The sequence below is a fragment of the Phoenix dactylifera genome, chromosome 14 (genome assembly GCF_009389715.1).
Source record: "Phoenix dactylifera cultivar Barhee BC4 chromosome 14, palm_55x_up_171113_PBpolish2nd_filt_p, whole genome shotgun sequence".
Lineage (NCBI taxonomy): Eukaryota > Viridiplantae > Streptophyta > Magnoliopsida > Arecales > Arecaceae > Phoenix > Phoenix dactylifera.
In genome coordinates this window covers 17,447,572-17,461,496 of record NC_052405.1, presented here as the reverse complement: position 1 = coordinate 17,461,496, position 13,925 = coordinate 17,447,572, and the positions used below count along the sequence as shown (strand labels likewise).

Sequence of the window (13,925 nt, the reverse complement as noted above, 5' to 3'; positions counted from 1 at the left end):
TAATACTGATGCTTGCTTTCTTTTTCAATAGGATGCTCTATTCCTTGCTCAATAATGTTGGGGGGCGGCTAAGGGGGTGCCCAAAGGCTTCTTGCATATTACTGTTTTCTACTGTTTAGCCCACCTATTCAGCATGTAAAACCATTTTATAGAAAGTTTCCAATTTTTGATAATGGATCTTTCGATATTGGTGCACTAACATTAAGTTGGAAACCTGCTACTAACTTAGACCAATATCATGATGATACAACATCGATAAGTCCGGTACGGAGATTGGTTTGGCATACTAAGACTCGATACGTCCCCCGTACCGAGTCTCGGTTTGGTATAGTATGGTATATCTAGTATGGGGCGCTGTGCACTGGTACAACGAACTTTGTTGCCTATGCTTGCAGGCTGTCGGTTAAAAACTGGGTTAGGAACTTAGAGCTTGTTTATTATTCATCGATTAGTACCTCTTTCACAACTATTCAGCATATAACACCATCTTTATGTAATAACTCAGAACCTCACCCAAAATGGCTAGTCAGAAAGTATTATTTGGGTTTCTTGATCCTGTATAAGTACCTAAAATCTATCTAGCAAATAACCGATGTGGGACTAATACACATCTGCACGGATCCTCACATACTCTCTCCGTTTAAGTTCTGACGTCCTCGTCGGGCTAAAGGTTCAAATCCATTCAAATCTAACACAAGTACTACGATCGGCCCCTATTCAGCCCTATGGATTTGTGTCGCAGTATCCCCTAGTTCATATAGGTTATGGGTCGGGTCCGCTTTGATACCATTTGTAATAACTCAGGACTTCACCCAAAATGGCTAGCCGGAAAGTATTATTTGAGTTTCTCGATCCTGTATAAGTATCCAAGATCTATCCAGTGAATAACTGATGTGGGACAAAACACACTTCTGCACGGGTTCTCACACTTTATCTTGTTATTCTGAAGGTGTTATTGACTGCAATTTTCACTTAAATTTACTTGGAATTCTCCTATTGGTTTATTCATCCCATAATGTGATATTCTTAATGCTGGCATACAGCTGTAAATTTCTGAGGGCCTAACTCGAATTCTGTTTCTCAAAAGGCTAGCTTGAGAGCCATATGCTCAGATATTTTTGCTCTCATGTCCGCATCCATCGGTAGGATTTTGTTGTTGGTTTCATCTTATTTCTATTGTTTTGAATATTTTGACAGCTGAACATTAATTGCATATGCAGAATTCTTGTTATTATTGTTTGACGTTTGTCTTTAACCTAAAATTTGCCTCTGTTGTCCCAATTGTTGATTTAAGATGTTAGAGAACAATGCAAAACAAACTTTTCAGCATTCACAATGATATCTAAAAATTGGGCCTTCATGTTTCAATCTGTCAAGACTCTTCCAATCTCCTGTTTACTTAAATATCTCCTCTGAGAACATTTTTACTCACTCAAAACTGTTAAATGGTCGCGATGAAAGATGTTAGATGAAAGAACTAAGTGGCTTCTTTCGCTGATGACACAACATAAATTGTGTCAGAGAGTGGTTTGTACCAATTGTGAATTACAAGATTGAAACTCATTTTATCTTTCTTGACTCTACAGTTAATTAGAATGTTCCAGAAGTATTTAGGTTACTTTTGAGTAAAGTAATCTTAAGACTTTTTTCATTGACCAAAATGGATTTTGTTTTTGCTTCATATTAGACATGAAATCATTAAATGATGGCATATTGTGAAAATTTTGATTTATAGTCTCTTCTGAAGTGCTCTTTCTCTTTACGTTGTGCTTTCTTTTATAAAATGTTGTTTTGCCTGTCAGTGACTCAGCTAATAATCGAAGACAATAAGAGGACTTGTTTCTGTGCATTATTTCTCTGGTCATCTTGATTAATCACAATTTAATAGATCTAAATCTAAATATTGGTATTTGTTATTGTTCCTAGGAAAAGTATCCTTATGGAACCTCTTCTGCCTGGAAGCAACATCCTAATGTAGGATGGAGTTTTTCCTTTGCAAGCTTCAAAGGAGAATGTCAAGTTACTTGGTTGCAGAATCAAATTTTAGGCTAAATTATTTGAACGCATAATGTGAACCAGGTTAATTTGACCATCTCAGTAGATAGTAATATGGCTTAGTAACTTGATATTCTTTTTTTTGCAGCTTCCCTCTTATCTTAATAGAGACATGGAACTGATGGCCTCTAATTGACAGCATATTTACATCATTTATTGTTAGCTTGCAATTTATTTGTGCAACAATTTTGATTTTGGGAGGTCTTGCACATAGGCATGTTGGCCGGATTTTGTCAAGACGAGAATAGTGGCTATGTATTTGACCTTTTCATTTTATTTTTTCTTTCTCACTAAGTGGTAGGCCTCAAAACTGCTAATAGTGGCTGTGTTATGTTTAGGAGATTAGATGGGTATTGTATCTTTTCTCGAGCAAAGAAAATGGATTGGGCTTGAGATCTGTTCAGCAAAAGTGAGTTGATTTAATTAATATTTTCAATGAAGCATTTAGATGTTTGTCATTACAAAAATTTAGGTTTTCTATAAAATTTAATCTTTAATAAATGCTAAACAGCACTTTGTCTTAGGAATCAGGCATTAGCTATGAAGTAAGAGATGTATGATGGATGTTGATATTTCTAAATCTTTAGGAGTTCCAATCATTAATTGTTGGGTTTTCTTTTGAACAAGTTCTCAAGGAGTTTAAGTGGTTTTGTAAGACTCAAAGGACAGTATTATCCATTTTTTAAATCGCAGGCCAACACTGTTAGTGATTTTTAAATTGGAGTCTTACAGGTTTCAGAAGGACAACGAATCCATTTGCAGCAGGGAATCGAATAGTTTGACAAGCCAGACACATTTAAAAAGCTACTAGTTTTAATTTCATATCAGGTCTGAAGCTCTCAAATGAGAGTTCTGTTTTTGCTTAAAGCCTTAAACAAAATGTTACATGTAATTATCTTCTTCCTTTGAAAAGCAAGAATTTTGCATGTAAGAAACAGACTTTGATACTCAGTGCAGTTGGATGCTGATATGTGCTTTTATTAGGATGATATAGGTCTGCGGTGATGCTTTTTAATTAGTTTGAGATATCTATTGTGCAATATTCAATGCACAAGCTTTACGATGTTTTTTTTTTCCTTCATTGTATATGAATTTTTAAAACTATATGTCTTTGCCAACTTTACCATCAAGCTGGATTCTTGGTGTAAACTTTGTGATTCCCTGTTGCTGTTAAGAGAAGCAATTTAACTGGATTAACTAAATAATGAGCTATTAGCATGCGTTCTCAAATATGTGAAAAAAATGAATATGCTCGAATTGTTGGGTTACAGTCTTTGTGAGCTGTTAACATTTTTGGCTTGTAGTCACATTTTTTTGGTAGTATTTTAGTCATGTTTAGTCACGGTAGATTATATTTAAAATACGCATAGTTTTGTCTCCTGGATTGTTGGAGACCAAAATTGACCATAGCTTTTCTTATTTGGTGATGACTTCACTCTTTATTCATAAGTAATATAAGCTGATTGGGGATATAATTAATAAAATTATGGGTGCAAACAAGTTGGGCTCTAATTCTAAGTTGCTCAGGATTGGCTCATAACTGTGTGGAAGGGGATACTAGAGCTTTGGCTGAGTTCTCCACCAGATGTTCGAGCTCGCTCTTTTGTCAACCAGACTGAGCACGAACAAGTTTATTATGAAGCCACGATGAGCAGTAATTGTTCTTTTTGAGCCAGACGTGTTTCATTAGTAGCCCTATGCAAAGTTCAACCTTTGCTTTTTTTTTCCCCCCCAAAAGATTACCGCCTTCGATCGCTGCCAAGTTGACTGGGCTAATATTGGGGTTTGAGATTGTGTGACCCAAGCCGGCCCTACCTATCTGCTGCTCAATTACTTTTTGTTTGCTGAAACAGATGATTCATATAGTTCTAGTATGAATACATTTAATAAAATCAGAAAATAATAAGTTCCAAAGTGCTCTAGACAACTCTCTTTTTTTTTAATCTATAGAATACCCCCTAGTTAAAAAGCAGGTGGAGTGGAAAGAAAACAGGGTGTGGCCCGCCTAGTATGAATACATCTAATAAAATCAGAAAATAATAAGTTCCATAAGTTCCAAAGTGCTCTAGACAACTCTTTTTTTTTTTTTTAATCTATAGAATACCCCCGAGTTAAAAAGCAGGAGTACAACTTAGAGCTAAGTGGTGGGGACCAAGTGTTGGTCACTCACTTCCCACACCAAAGAGTCCCTTCCTGCTTCTTGGCGTTGGCCTAAACAAGGTGTGCCGCCTTGACCGAATGTAGATAGCGCCAGCCAAAGGAAAAATCGGCACTTTGCTCCTCCAAAGTCCAAGTATTCTTGGCTAAGAATGGAGTCTTGCACTCCTTTTCGGAACCTAAAACTGTGGTAGCCAATGAAGACAACTCACATGAGATTGCTGAGGCATCAAAGGCAGCTTTGATTCAATGGTGAAAAGGAAATACAAATAATCTAAGGAGGGAGGATAGTCCCTGCTTTAGCCAAATCCAAAGGGGGTTGATGTACCCTGCCTTGGCCCAAGTCCCTTACAATGTCCCAAAGGCCCTCCCCACCTCAATTCGAGTCTATTTGTAGACCCTTTACATTGCATTGGCTTCCTTTTGGCTGGCTGTTGGGATCCTTTGGCAACTCCTTCGGAACTCCCACTACAGGGGCTGCTGTCTTAATTCGGTTGCCATTTGGTTGCTAACATTGGGCTGGCTGTTGCTTGTCTTGGCAGTGGTTGTTTGCAGTTTCTTGCTGTTGATGGCATTTGATTGCAGTGGTGGTTGCTGGCGGTTCCTTGCGGTTGGCCGAGCTCTGACTACTGCAGAGGCCTTTGGTTGGATGGTTTTGGCTGTTGGCACTTCCTTGGCTTTGCCTCTGCAGTTGGCTGGACATGTGGCTAGGGCCTGGTGGGCTGGCCAAGCCCCTGTCGCGCGCGGTTTGGTGGACTGCGCGTGGGCATGGGCAAGCCAGGGGCCGCCCTTGATCTCCCATGCCTGACCCTTTGGTTAGGCCAGACGGTTGCTGCCGCCACTTGACCCATTGGCCGCCTGAGCGCTATCAGTCTAGCCGCTGGTCGCTCGGCTGCTCGGTTGTCGCCCCTTACTTGCGCCCGCGCGCACACGGACCTGGCTTGCCAATGGTCCGCGCGCGCAGGCAGTTGCCTTCCGTTGCACATGGCGTGCATGCGCTGGTCTCTTGCGCCACGGGCCCGCACGTGCAGCTGGTTCCCGGCGGTTGGCCCTTGCTCGCGTGCGCGCTGGACTTTGGCGCGTGCCGGCCGTTGCCTCTCGTTGGCTGCCCCTTGCGCGCGCGTGCGCTGCTCTTTGGCGCGCGTCGGCAGTTGCCGCCCATTGGTTGCCCCTTGCCTGATCGTGCGCTGTTCTTTGGCGCGCGCCGGCAGTTGCCGCCCGTTGGTTGTCCCTTGCGTGCGCATGCCCTAGCTTGTGCTGGGACTGCCTTGGCCGCGCTCGCGTCGGTCCCTCTGTCGGTTGCCTGTGGGTGCGCGCGCGCACTGGTCTGGACCAAAGGCATCCAGACCTTGCGCGCGACTGGATATTTGGCTTAGCCTTTCCGGCCATTCGGTTTGCCTTGCGCCTGGCTCTCCTGACCAGACGCCTGTCCCGATTGCAGAGGCACCGCAGCCGATGGTCTGCGGCCTTGGGCGTGCCTCTGCCGTGCCTTGTCGATGCTGCCATAAGTCCAGCCTTTGCCTGCCAAGGCTGGCCGAACCTCGGTTGTGCCCCCAAGAATGAAAGATGGCCACTAGGCGGATATGAGCCTTGCTCTTGCTTTGCCTTGGCCTCCATGATTTGGCTGATTTAGTGAGGAGATATAGAGGGAACCTCACCACTAAGGTGTATGTATACAAATAGGACAAGTCTTCAACTTAGAGCAGTACCCTAGTCGGCTAAGAACAATATATAATGGTGGAATGGAGTAACTGATAAAACGGTTCCCAAGGTTTTGTTCACGTAGAACGGGAGAGCAAGGCCTAGATGATGGAAGGAATGGAAACCATTATACATGGTGGAAACATGAAACTATAGGGACAGATGTTAGTATAAAAAATGAACTACCGGCCTTGGAGTTATAGAAAAGAATATATAAATATGAGGCCGTGAATATGAACCAAATCATCCACTAATATATTAAATTTTTCGTAATTTAGTTCATTATCTAATCTATCACCGTTATGTAGGTAGTATTTTAATAATGAAAGTTCTCCATAATGATTAAGATGTTGGAGGCTGCAACTTCTCTATTCTTTATTTCTTTATAAATAGCAGCCGCTGCCGTCGTTGGCTCGTTACTTCCATAAATAAAACGGCCAAAGCGTCGGTATACACTATACACCGTCCCTTTCCAGTCGCCCGAAAGCGACCAGCATCCCATTTCGCGGTCGGGCCGTCATCCCAGGTGACGATTATACCCCTATCAACTAGGCGAAACGTTGTCCTTTTTGAGGGCATCTAGGTAATATCATCTCTCCTTTTCCTTCCTTCCTTCCTCGTGTCCTGTCTCGAAGCCTCTCTCTCTGGGGAACCCTGGTCTCCTTCGATCGGAGAGCGCAAATCCTAGCATGGCGAGGAGATCGCTTCCCCTTCTTCGGCACCTCCTCCGCGACTCCATCGTGGCCGCCCCTTCTTCTTCGCCTCCGGGTATCGCTGGGAGCCGGCGATCCGTGACCTACATGCCCCGCCCCGGCGATGGCGCGCCGAGGGCGGTGACCCTCATCCCCGGGGACGGAATTGGTCCCCTAGTCACCGACTCCGTCCGGAAGGTCATGGATGCCATGCACGCTCCGGTCTATTTCGAGACCTACGAGGTTCACGGCCACATGACCACCGTCCCGGCGGAGGTCATCGAGTCGATCCGGCGGAACAAGGTCTGCCTCAAGGGCGGTCTGGCTACCCCCGTCGGGGGAGGTGTCAGCTCCCTCAACGTCCAGCTGAGGAAGGAGCTCGATCTCTATGCTTCGCTCGTCAACTGCTTCAACCTCCCCGGGCTGCCGACGAGGCACCAGAACGTGGATATCGTGGTGATTAGGGAGAACACCGAGGGAGAGTATTCCGGGCTTGAGCACGAGGTCGTCCCTGGCGTCGTGGAAAGCCTCAAGGTATAGCTTGGTTTTATTCGCTTTTATCACAGTTTAAAGTTAGGAGCTTGGGAATCACAGTCCATATAAATAAAACAGGTTGAGATCATAAAATAATTTAGAAGGATTTCAGTCCATAGTAAAATTATGTGTTTGTGAGGGAGGGGACTAGATGTTGAACTACAAATTTATTCACTGTTTGGTATGTTTCATTGTCTGGATGATGATCTGTGTGAGATGGACTTGGGTACAAGTTTTCAGTTTGGATGCATGCTCAAGAATTTCTTCTTGCAGTGTTGTACATTTTTTGTTGTACGCTTGTATTGATAACGATCTCTGTAGTGTAAACCTAAAGTGTTTGGGTAATATTGTGTGAATTGTGTCATTGGCTTCTTTTATAGGGCTTCTTTCGTTTTAGCAACTGACATTACTTTTAAAATTGAAAACTGAGTATTTTCTAGGTCGTTTCTTAACTTCATGACAACAGTTAATAACATTTAATATTCGAATAACATATCTGGTTGATTCAATGAATAAGATGTCTGATTCTCTTGCTTCGAGCGGGACACCCAATCTCTAGAAGAAAAAAGGGGAAGGTGTTGTGAAGGGGAGTTCAGCTTGCTCATAAGTCAAGGCAAGACTTTAAGTACCAAGGAATTTTAAGTTGTACTTCTTCAATCTCATAAGGAAAACAGTTGTGACTTGTCAGATGATTTTAAGTTTCCAGATGGCTTCCTAGCATGTGCATGCCCTCATACTAGCTTAAGATTCCTCTATGCTGGAAGGTCTTTTACTATATAATTAAATTTGTAATGGAAGGTAGTAAGGAAGATATGGTATTGTTTTTGAATGACTATTTGGTTGTGATGGAGTGGATCAGAGCCAGGAAAATCCATACAAACATGGGCTTTAAGATGGATCTGCACTTGGACCCAGCCCTCGACTCCCCTTTTTATGTAGTGCTGGAGATATTGCACCTGCCAAAAAACTTGTAATCTGCATGCTAAGCCTGTATCTATTGTTGTTAAAATCCATTCATGTTCTGGATCTTACAATCCCGGACAAAATGGCCCTAAATGTTCGGAATCTCATCCTTGGATCTGGATTAGCTTGGATCGTAAAATCTAGATTTGTATTATGGGTTATACTATCACTTACATCAAAGGATCCAACTTGATCCTATTTTATACATATCAAATCATGTGGCAATCTATTTCCCATTCATCTACTTTGTGGTTCTCTCTTTCCCCACCCCCCAGTTTTCTGTTGTCCATTTCAGTTACCCTTCTGAAAGAAATCAGAAAGTAATTTATGATACACAATTTGATCCACGAATTGATCCAATCTAACCCTCTCTACAATTTAAGTTTGACCCTGATCCCGACAACAGTTTTTGTGACCATTTAAATATATGTTCTCCTAACTGGCACCTATGACTAGTCACCTTTGTTGCTAATTCAGTTTTGATCGTTCATTCAAGTTTTTGTTTAGTTCAAATATGGCTTTAGAATAGTTTTTTGTTTACACTTATCCTTTTCTTTTTTTTTTAATTAACATCTCAAAGCTGCTATCATCAGGTGTTTCCATCACCCGCTGACATGATTTGTGCTTTGCTGAGCTGCAGCAAACTGGCATGCATGTAAAGAAAAAAAGAAAAAAAAAATATATTAACAAAATGATACTGAAAAGGGTTAAATGCGATTGTTGTTGGATGGCAGCTCTGGCTGGGCAGAGGACATGCCAGCCATTCCAACATACTGGATCAGCTATTAATTCCAAGCCAACTACTTTAGTCAACTACATGTTTCCTTATTTGTCAATTAACTCTAGTCAAGAACAATGTTCATTTTCCACAAGCTTTTCTAAATCCTTTTTCAAAATTCAGTTTGAGATAGTGTAGGCTTCCCTTTTTGTTTGTAACCTTTCCATAAAAACCACACTGTTTGGGCCACCTCTTATCTTTGCTGTTTATATTTTAGCATCTCAGTTGGTTTCTAATCACTTTTTTCTTAATTGATGTGTCCCCCATTTCTCCTCTAATATGCTTTTATCTCATTGTATTCACGCTAGTTCTATTACGAATTCATTCCAATCTTCTCATCAGCACTTTGAACCATAGTGCAATTTTGTAGACCATGTTGTTGTTTTGTAATATTTTCCCTTTAAGTTATGCTTCACCTTATCAGCCAGTCTGGATCTAATCTTCTTATGTAATCTTCATCTATTGCCTTTTTTTTTTTCCAAGAAAAGGTAAGATGAAACTAGCATACACATTGGTTTCTTTCGGCCAACAATTTTTTTTCCTCTCATATATAAATTGATGCATGAAAAGCCCTTCAAGAAACATGAAATATTTTTTCTTGGTGGGTTGTGGAAGCTCGAAACAGTCTTTCAGTCTTAATGTAAACAATTATAGTTCACTCGTCAAAATTTATTTATATTCCTTACTTGTTTTGGGTTATTTTGTGTTTCCTTTACCCTAGTTGATTTTTGTTTTTCGGACTTTGCTCTGGATGGCCATACATGCAAATTTCTTGTCCCAACTCCCAAGCTAACCTTTTTTTCTTTTCTTTTTTTTTTAAAAAAAAAAAAACAAACACTGATCATTAATTGGTCTATTACAGATGGTGTCGAGATTTTTTTCCCTTTTTTTGTTAATGAGTTGGATGTTGATAAGTCGTAATGAAAATGTTTTGATGCTGTTATGATAATTCACTAAAGTAATTGATCCTGCTGCTTGAGATCAATTATCAATATGGCTGATAGGTACTACTTCACGAAGTGTCTGTTATTATGTTACTTAGATTGACTCCCAATGGACAAATATGAACTTGAAGGTCGAAAATACCAACAAACTGAATTGTTTATCTCTTGCTGTAGAATTTTGATTGCATTTGCTGTTTCTAGCTTTGTTGCATGGTCAGTTTCATGGTAATCTGAAAGTTCTGGCTATTTCTTATATTCTTGTGTGTTTACTCTTAATTATTATATTGCCAATTCAGTGTTTATCTTGTGAGGACCTTCTAAGTTCTAATAATTAAATAAGAACTTTATTGCAACATATAACCTGTTCATGCTGAAATAATAACTTTATTGTAGCACATGCCATCATTCAGATATAGAAATAATATGCAATTATGCCCTTCTAATTAATTTCCCTTTGCAATACTTGTTTGGGAAGTTCTCTTGTTTTTGTTTTCTCTCCTGTTTTTTTTTTCTCCCTCACTCAACTGCTCTGCTAGGTGATTACAAAGTTCTGTTCGGAGCGAATTGCAAAATATGCTTTTGAGTATGCTTACCTTAACAACCGAAAGAAAGTTACAGCTGTGCACAAGGCCAACATTATGAAGCTTGCAGATGGTCTATTTTTAGAATCTTGCCGTGAGGTTGCAACAAAATATCCTGGGATAAAGTATAATGAAATTATTGTTGACAACTGCTGTATGCAGCTTGTTTCAAAGCCTGAGCAGTTTGACGTAATGGTATGCTCTTTCATTAAATTTTAAGTGCTGTTGTGAAATTTTCTGCATCTTGTGACTGTTTTCCTACACTTGAAAGGACTATATCTAATTCAACCCACCTATCTATGATTACAATATATTCATGTTTTGGTATGTCTAATTATAATTTCCATGTTCTGTTGCATTTAATGTATGATTTTAGGTCAAATCATTCATATCATAAATTGATTCCGATTTGTATTATTTCTTTTCTGAATCTAAGAATCCTTCAGTTGGTGTTTAGTAATGCATTTGTGCTTAGGATAAGTGCTGAGATAGGGTAGAAAAATGAGAAGTTTAAGTTGGTTCCCGACTTTTGTGTTTAATAAAACTTCACTAGTGTTATTTTCACTATTTGTTTGATCTACCGATGGTAAAGGGAACTTATGCATCATCATGAATTTATTTATTTTCTTGCAATCTTATGAGAGGCTATGTATTTCTGGAACCAGTGGATCATGGATGACTGTGTGCTCCTTACTTGCAAAGTTTGAAATTTCAGGGAACATAAACAATTCAGGAAATAGATATAAGGAGGAGAAAAACAAACTTTTAAATTGTATTTTCAGATATCACCATCTATGATAACAAACTTTTAAATTCACTTTATCAGATTGTAATTATCATGCTATCAAACTTCTAAATTGTTATTTTCAGATATCACCATCTATGATCTTCCATGTGCTGTAGCTCCATCAAGGAGATGTAGCATTCTGCTGCATGGCATAATAATTATCCTTATGCTGCCTGATCTTGGGCTGCATTACTTAGTATGTTGTTAGATAGTCTTTTAAAGGCGTAAACTTGTTCAAACAAAATCCTCAGCTGATGTTTTCTGTGTGACAACTTCGAAATAAAGTATTACTTGCTCCACTCAAGTGCAAGAATACACAGCAAACAAAATTATGGTTACTTGCATAGCTTCCATACTTTGAGCATTGGGCGCGATAGCTTAAGCTAACTCAACTAATGATATATAAAACCATTTCAAGCATAGGCGTGTACTAGGTGTTGCAACATTTACAACATATTTCTGATTTTTTCCATCATTTATGCAAAATGAGACCAGTTTCTTCCATTTTCTATATCTATAATGCCTGTGAATCTACATTACAACACACACAACACACATGCTGCACATTATATTTTTGGTAAAATGTTTAAGAATTCAAAATCATTGGCAAAAGGTCACTTATGTTGATGTATAATTATCTTTCAAGCTGGTTTCCCATTGCTTGGATTTATGCAGACCCATGTCCCCTTGCAGGTGACACCAAATCTTTATGGCAATTTGGTGGCAAATACAGCTGCAGGCATTGCTGGAGGTACTGGTGTCATGCCTGGAGGTACATTTCAGAAACTGCTAACTGTAGTTTTATTTATGTACTTTCTTGCATGTGGTACATTATTCAGCAAAATATTTTATACTCTCTTCTTGCGCGAGCTTTACTCCAAACTGTATAAGTGTGGATTCTGTCTCCTCGAGAATGACAAATACCACAAATACAAACTAGCATGTCTAAATAGCCAATCCCTCACCATGGAGTGATTCAGCATCCAGCGAATGATGTTCTGGTCGTGATGATTCAGAATATTGCGAGGCATCTTGAGGGGTTCTACTTTTGCAGATCCTTCATGGGACCAAATTCTTGCAGGCTATTATTTGTGGATTACGACTCCCATTAGTTACCTCATAGATGCAGCACTTTTGGCTTAGTTATGAATAATTAACCAGTTCATTTGATAGCCTAAAATTTATCGCGGCACCCTTGGATTGTTGCACAGGGTAGCAGTGAAGTTCTGTTATGGTGAACTTAAAGGAAAAGTATATGGCTAATCTTGCTAACAAGTCTCTAAGAGTTAAAAATTCTCTTTCAGAGCCTAAATCATTCGATTGTGTTTTCAGGTAATGTTGGTCAGGATCATGCAATTTTTGAGCAAGGTGCTTCTGCAGGCAATGTGGGAAATGAGAAGCTAGTGGAGCAGAAGAAAGCAAATCCAGTGGCCCTGCTTCTATCATCTGCCATGATGCTGAGACATCTTCGGTTCCCATCATTTGCCGATCGATTAGAAACTGCTGTCAAGCGTGTGATTGCAGAAGGCGAATACAGGACCAAAGATTTAGGTGGCAACAGTACCACCCAAGAAGTTGTTGATGCAGTCATTGCAAATTTGGACTGACTGCACCATAGCCTACACCCCATTGGTTCTGGAGCAACAGGCTAATACTTGCCCTGGAGTATTAATTTGTATTTTCTTTATTATTTCAATACGGCACTGCTAAAGATTCCTTCTTGGAATCCAACTAGCATGAATTTTTATTTTCTTTTTGTCAACAATTGAACTGAAGAATTGGCTAATAAAGAGTAACTTGATGGGTAACATTTTCAGTCAAGGTAATGTCGCTTAGAAACTGTGTACAAGCTAGCCTGAAAAGAAACAGTAGGTGCACAAGTGTCCAAGCGTGCAAGTAGTTCCTATTAGTAATAAATTATAACATGCTAAGATTTAGAATCACAAATAATACCGTATTCAAGTTTAAGAGATATACCTGCGGAAGACATATTGAATACGTTCCTCAATCACCTGGAATAATAGCGGCTGGATCTTCCCTTCCTTGCTCCTCACAAAAGATAGCCGTCAATGGGGCAAGCTATCAACCATACGGAGAGGAGAGGGGGACCTAGCCTATATATAGGAAACATAGAGGAGCCTTCCCATTAAAAGCTCCAAAATCCTAATTGGGTTTCCTGGCCTACATACCAAAAGTACCACAATAAATAGGACTCAATCCTATACATCCAAGGTGCACCAAAGCCCATAAAACAAAATGATCACACATCATATTGGGCTTAATCATAGTACCATTCTGAGCCATACGTCTAACCCATTTTATAAAACAAAAATACGCAATCAGTGTAAGCCCATATTTTGAAATTATTCTAACATTCTCCCACTTGGGCGAACACGGATTGTCATATTAATTTAAAAACTTTGTTTTGAAAACGACTCTCGGGTTAGACTACAAAAGTGGCCACACATATAGCTCAAATGATAATCACCTTGGATACATGATCCGGTCCAACAAGAACATCAACATTGAACATGGAAGTCGTTACACCATTTAATCGATGTAAGACCACTCCACAGCTACAAATGCTAACATCCTTATCGACATGGATCCCCATTCTCCAACCAATGTGGTAGTATGTAGTATGAACTTAGCACCAAAATGTGATCAAAGGTGTGCTAATTCATATTGGTCCTCATAAATGCTTCAAAAGAAGCCACATGTCTCAAAAGAGAC

The 13,925-nt window shown here is 40.0% G+C and overlaps 1 protein-coding gene across 2 annotated transcripts; it reads left to right on the top strand.

Annotated features, from left to right (window-relative positions):
• Window positions 1-6,529: 6,529 nt before the first annotated feature.
• LOC103717557 (isocitrate dehydrogenase [NAD] regulatory subunit 1, mitochondrial-like) lies at window positions 6,530-13,013 on the top strand. 2 transcript variants are annotated; one of them, XM_008805995.4, is made up of 4 exons: window positions 6,530-7,139; window positions 10,373-10,600; window positions 11,886-11,964; window positions 12,525-13,013. In XM_008805995.4, exons 1-4 carry the CDS (start codon window positions 6,603-6,605, stop codon window positions 12,797-12,799), a joined length of 1,119 nt encoding a protein of 372 aa, XP_008804217.2. In that variant the 5' UTR covers window positions 6,530-6,602; the 3' UTR covers window positions 12,800-13,013. The 2 variants fall into 2 exon arrangements, with proteins under 2 accessions (XP_008804217.2, XP_008804216.2); XM_008805994.4 differs by having other exon boundaries at window positions 6,533-7,139; window positions 10,361-10,600.
• The last annotated feature ends 912 nt before the right edge of the window (window positions 13,014-13,925 follow it).

Bases quoted from the DNA above. Each gene is read 5' to 3' on its own strand.
- LOC103717557 (XM_008805994.4), top strand. From the start codon at position 6,603: ATGGCGAGGAGATCGCTTCCCCTTCTTCGGCACCTCCTCCGCGACTCC. The intron at 10,601-11,885 runs GTATGCTCTTTC...GTCCCCTTGCAG, and splicing joins CTGAGCAGTTTGACGTAATG to GTGACACCAAATCTTTATGG. The intron at 11,965-12,524 runs GTACATTTCAGA...TTGTGTTTTCAG, and splicing joins TACTGGTGTCATGCCTGGAG to GTAATGTTGGTCAGGATCAT.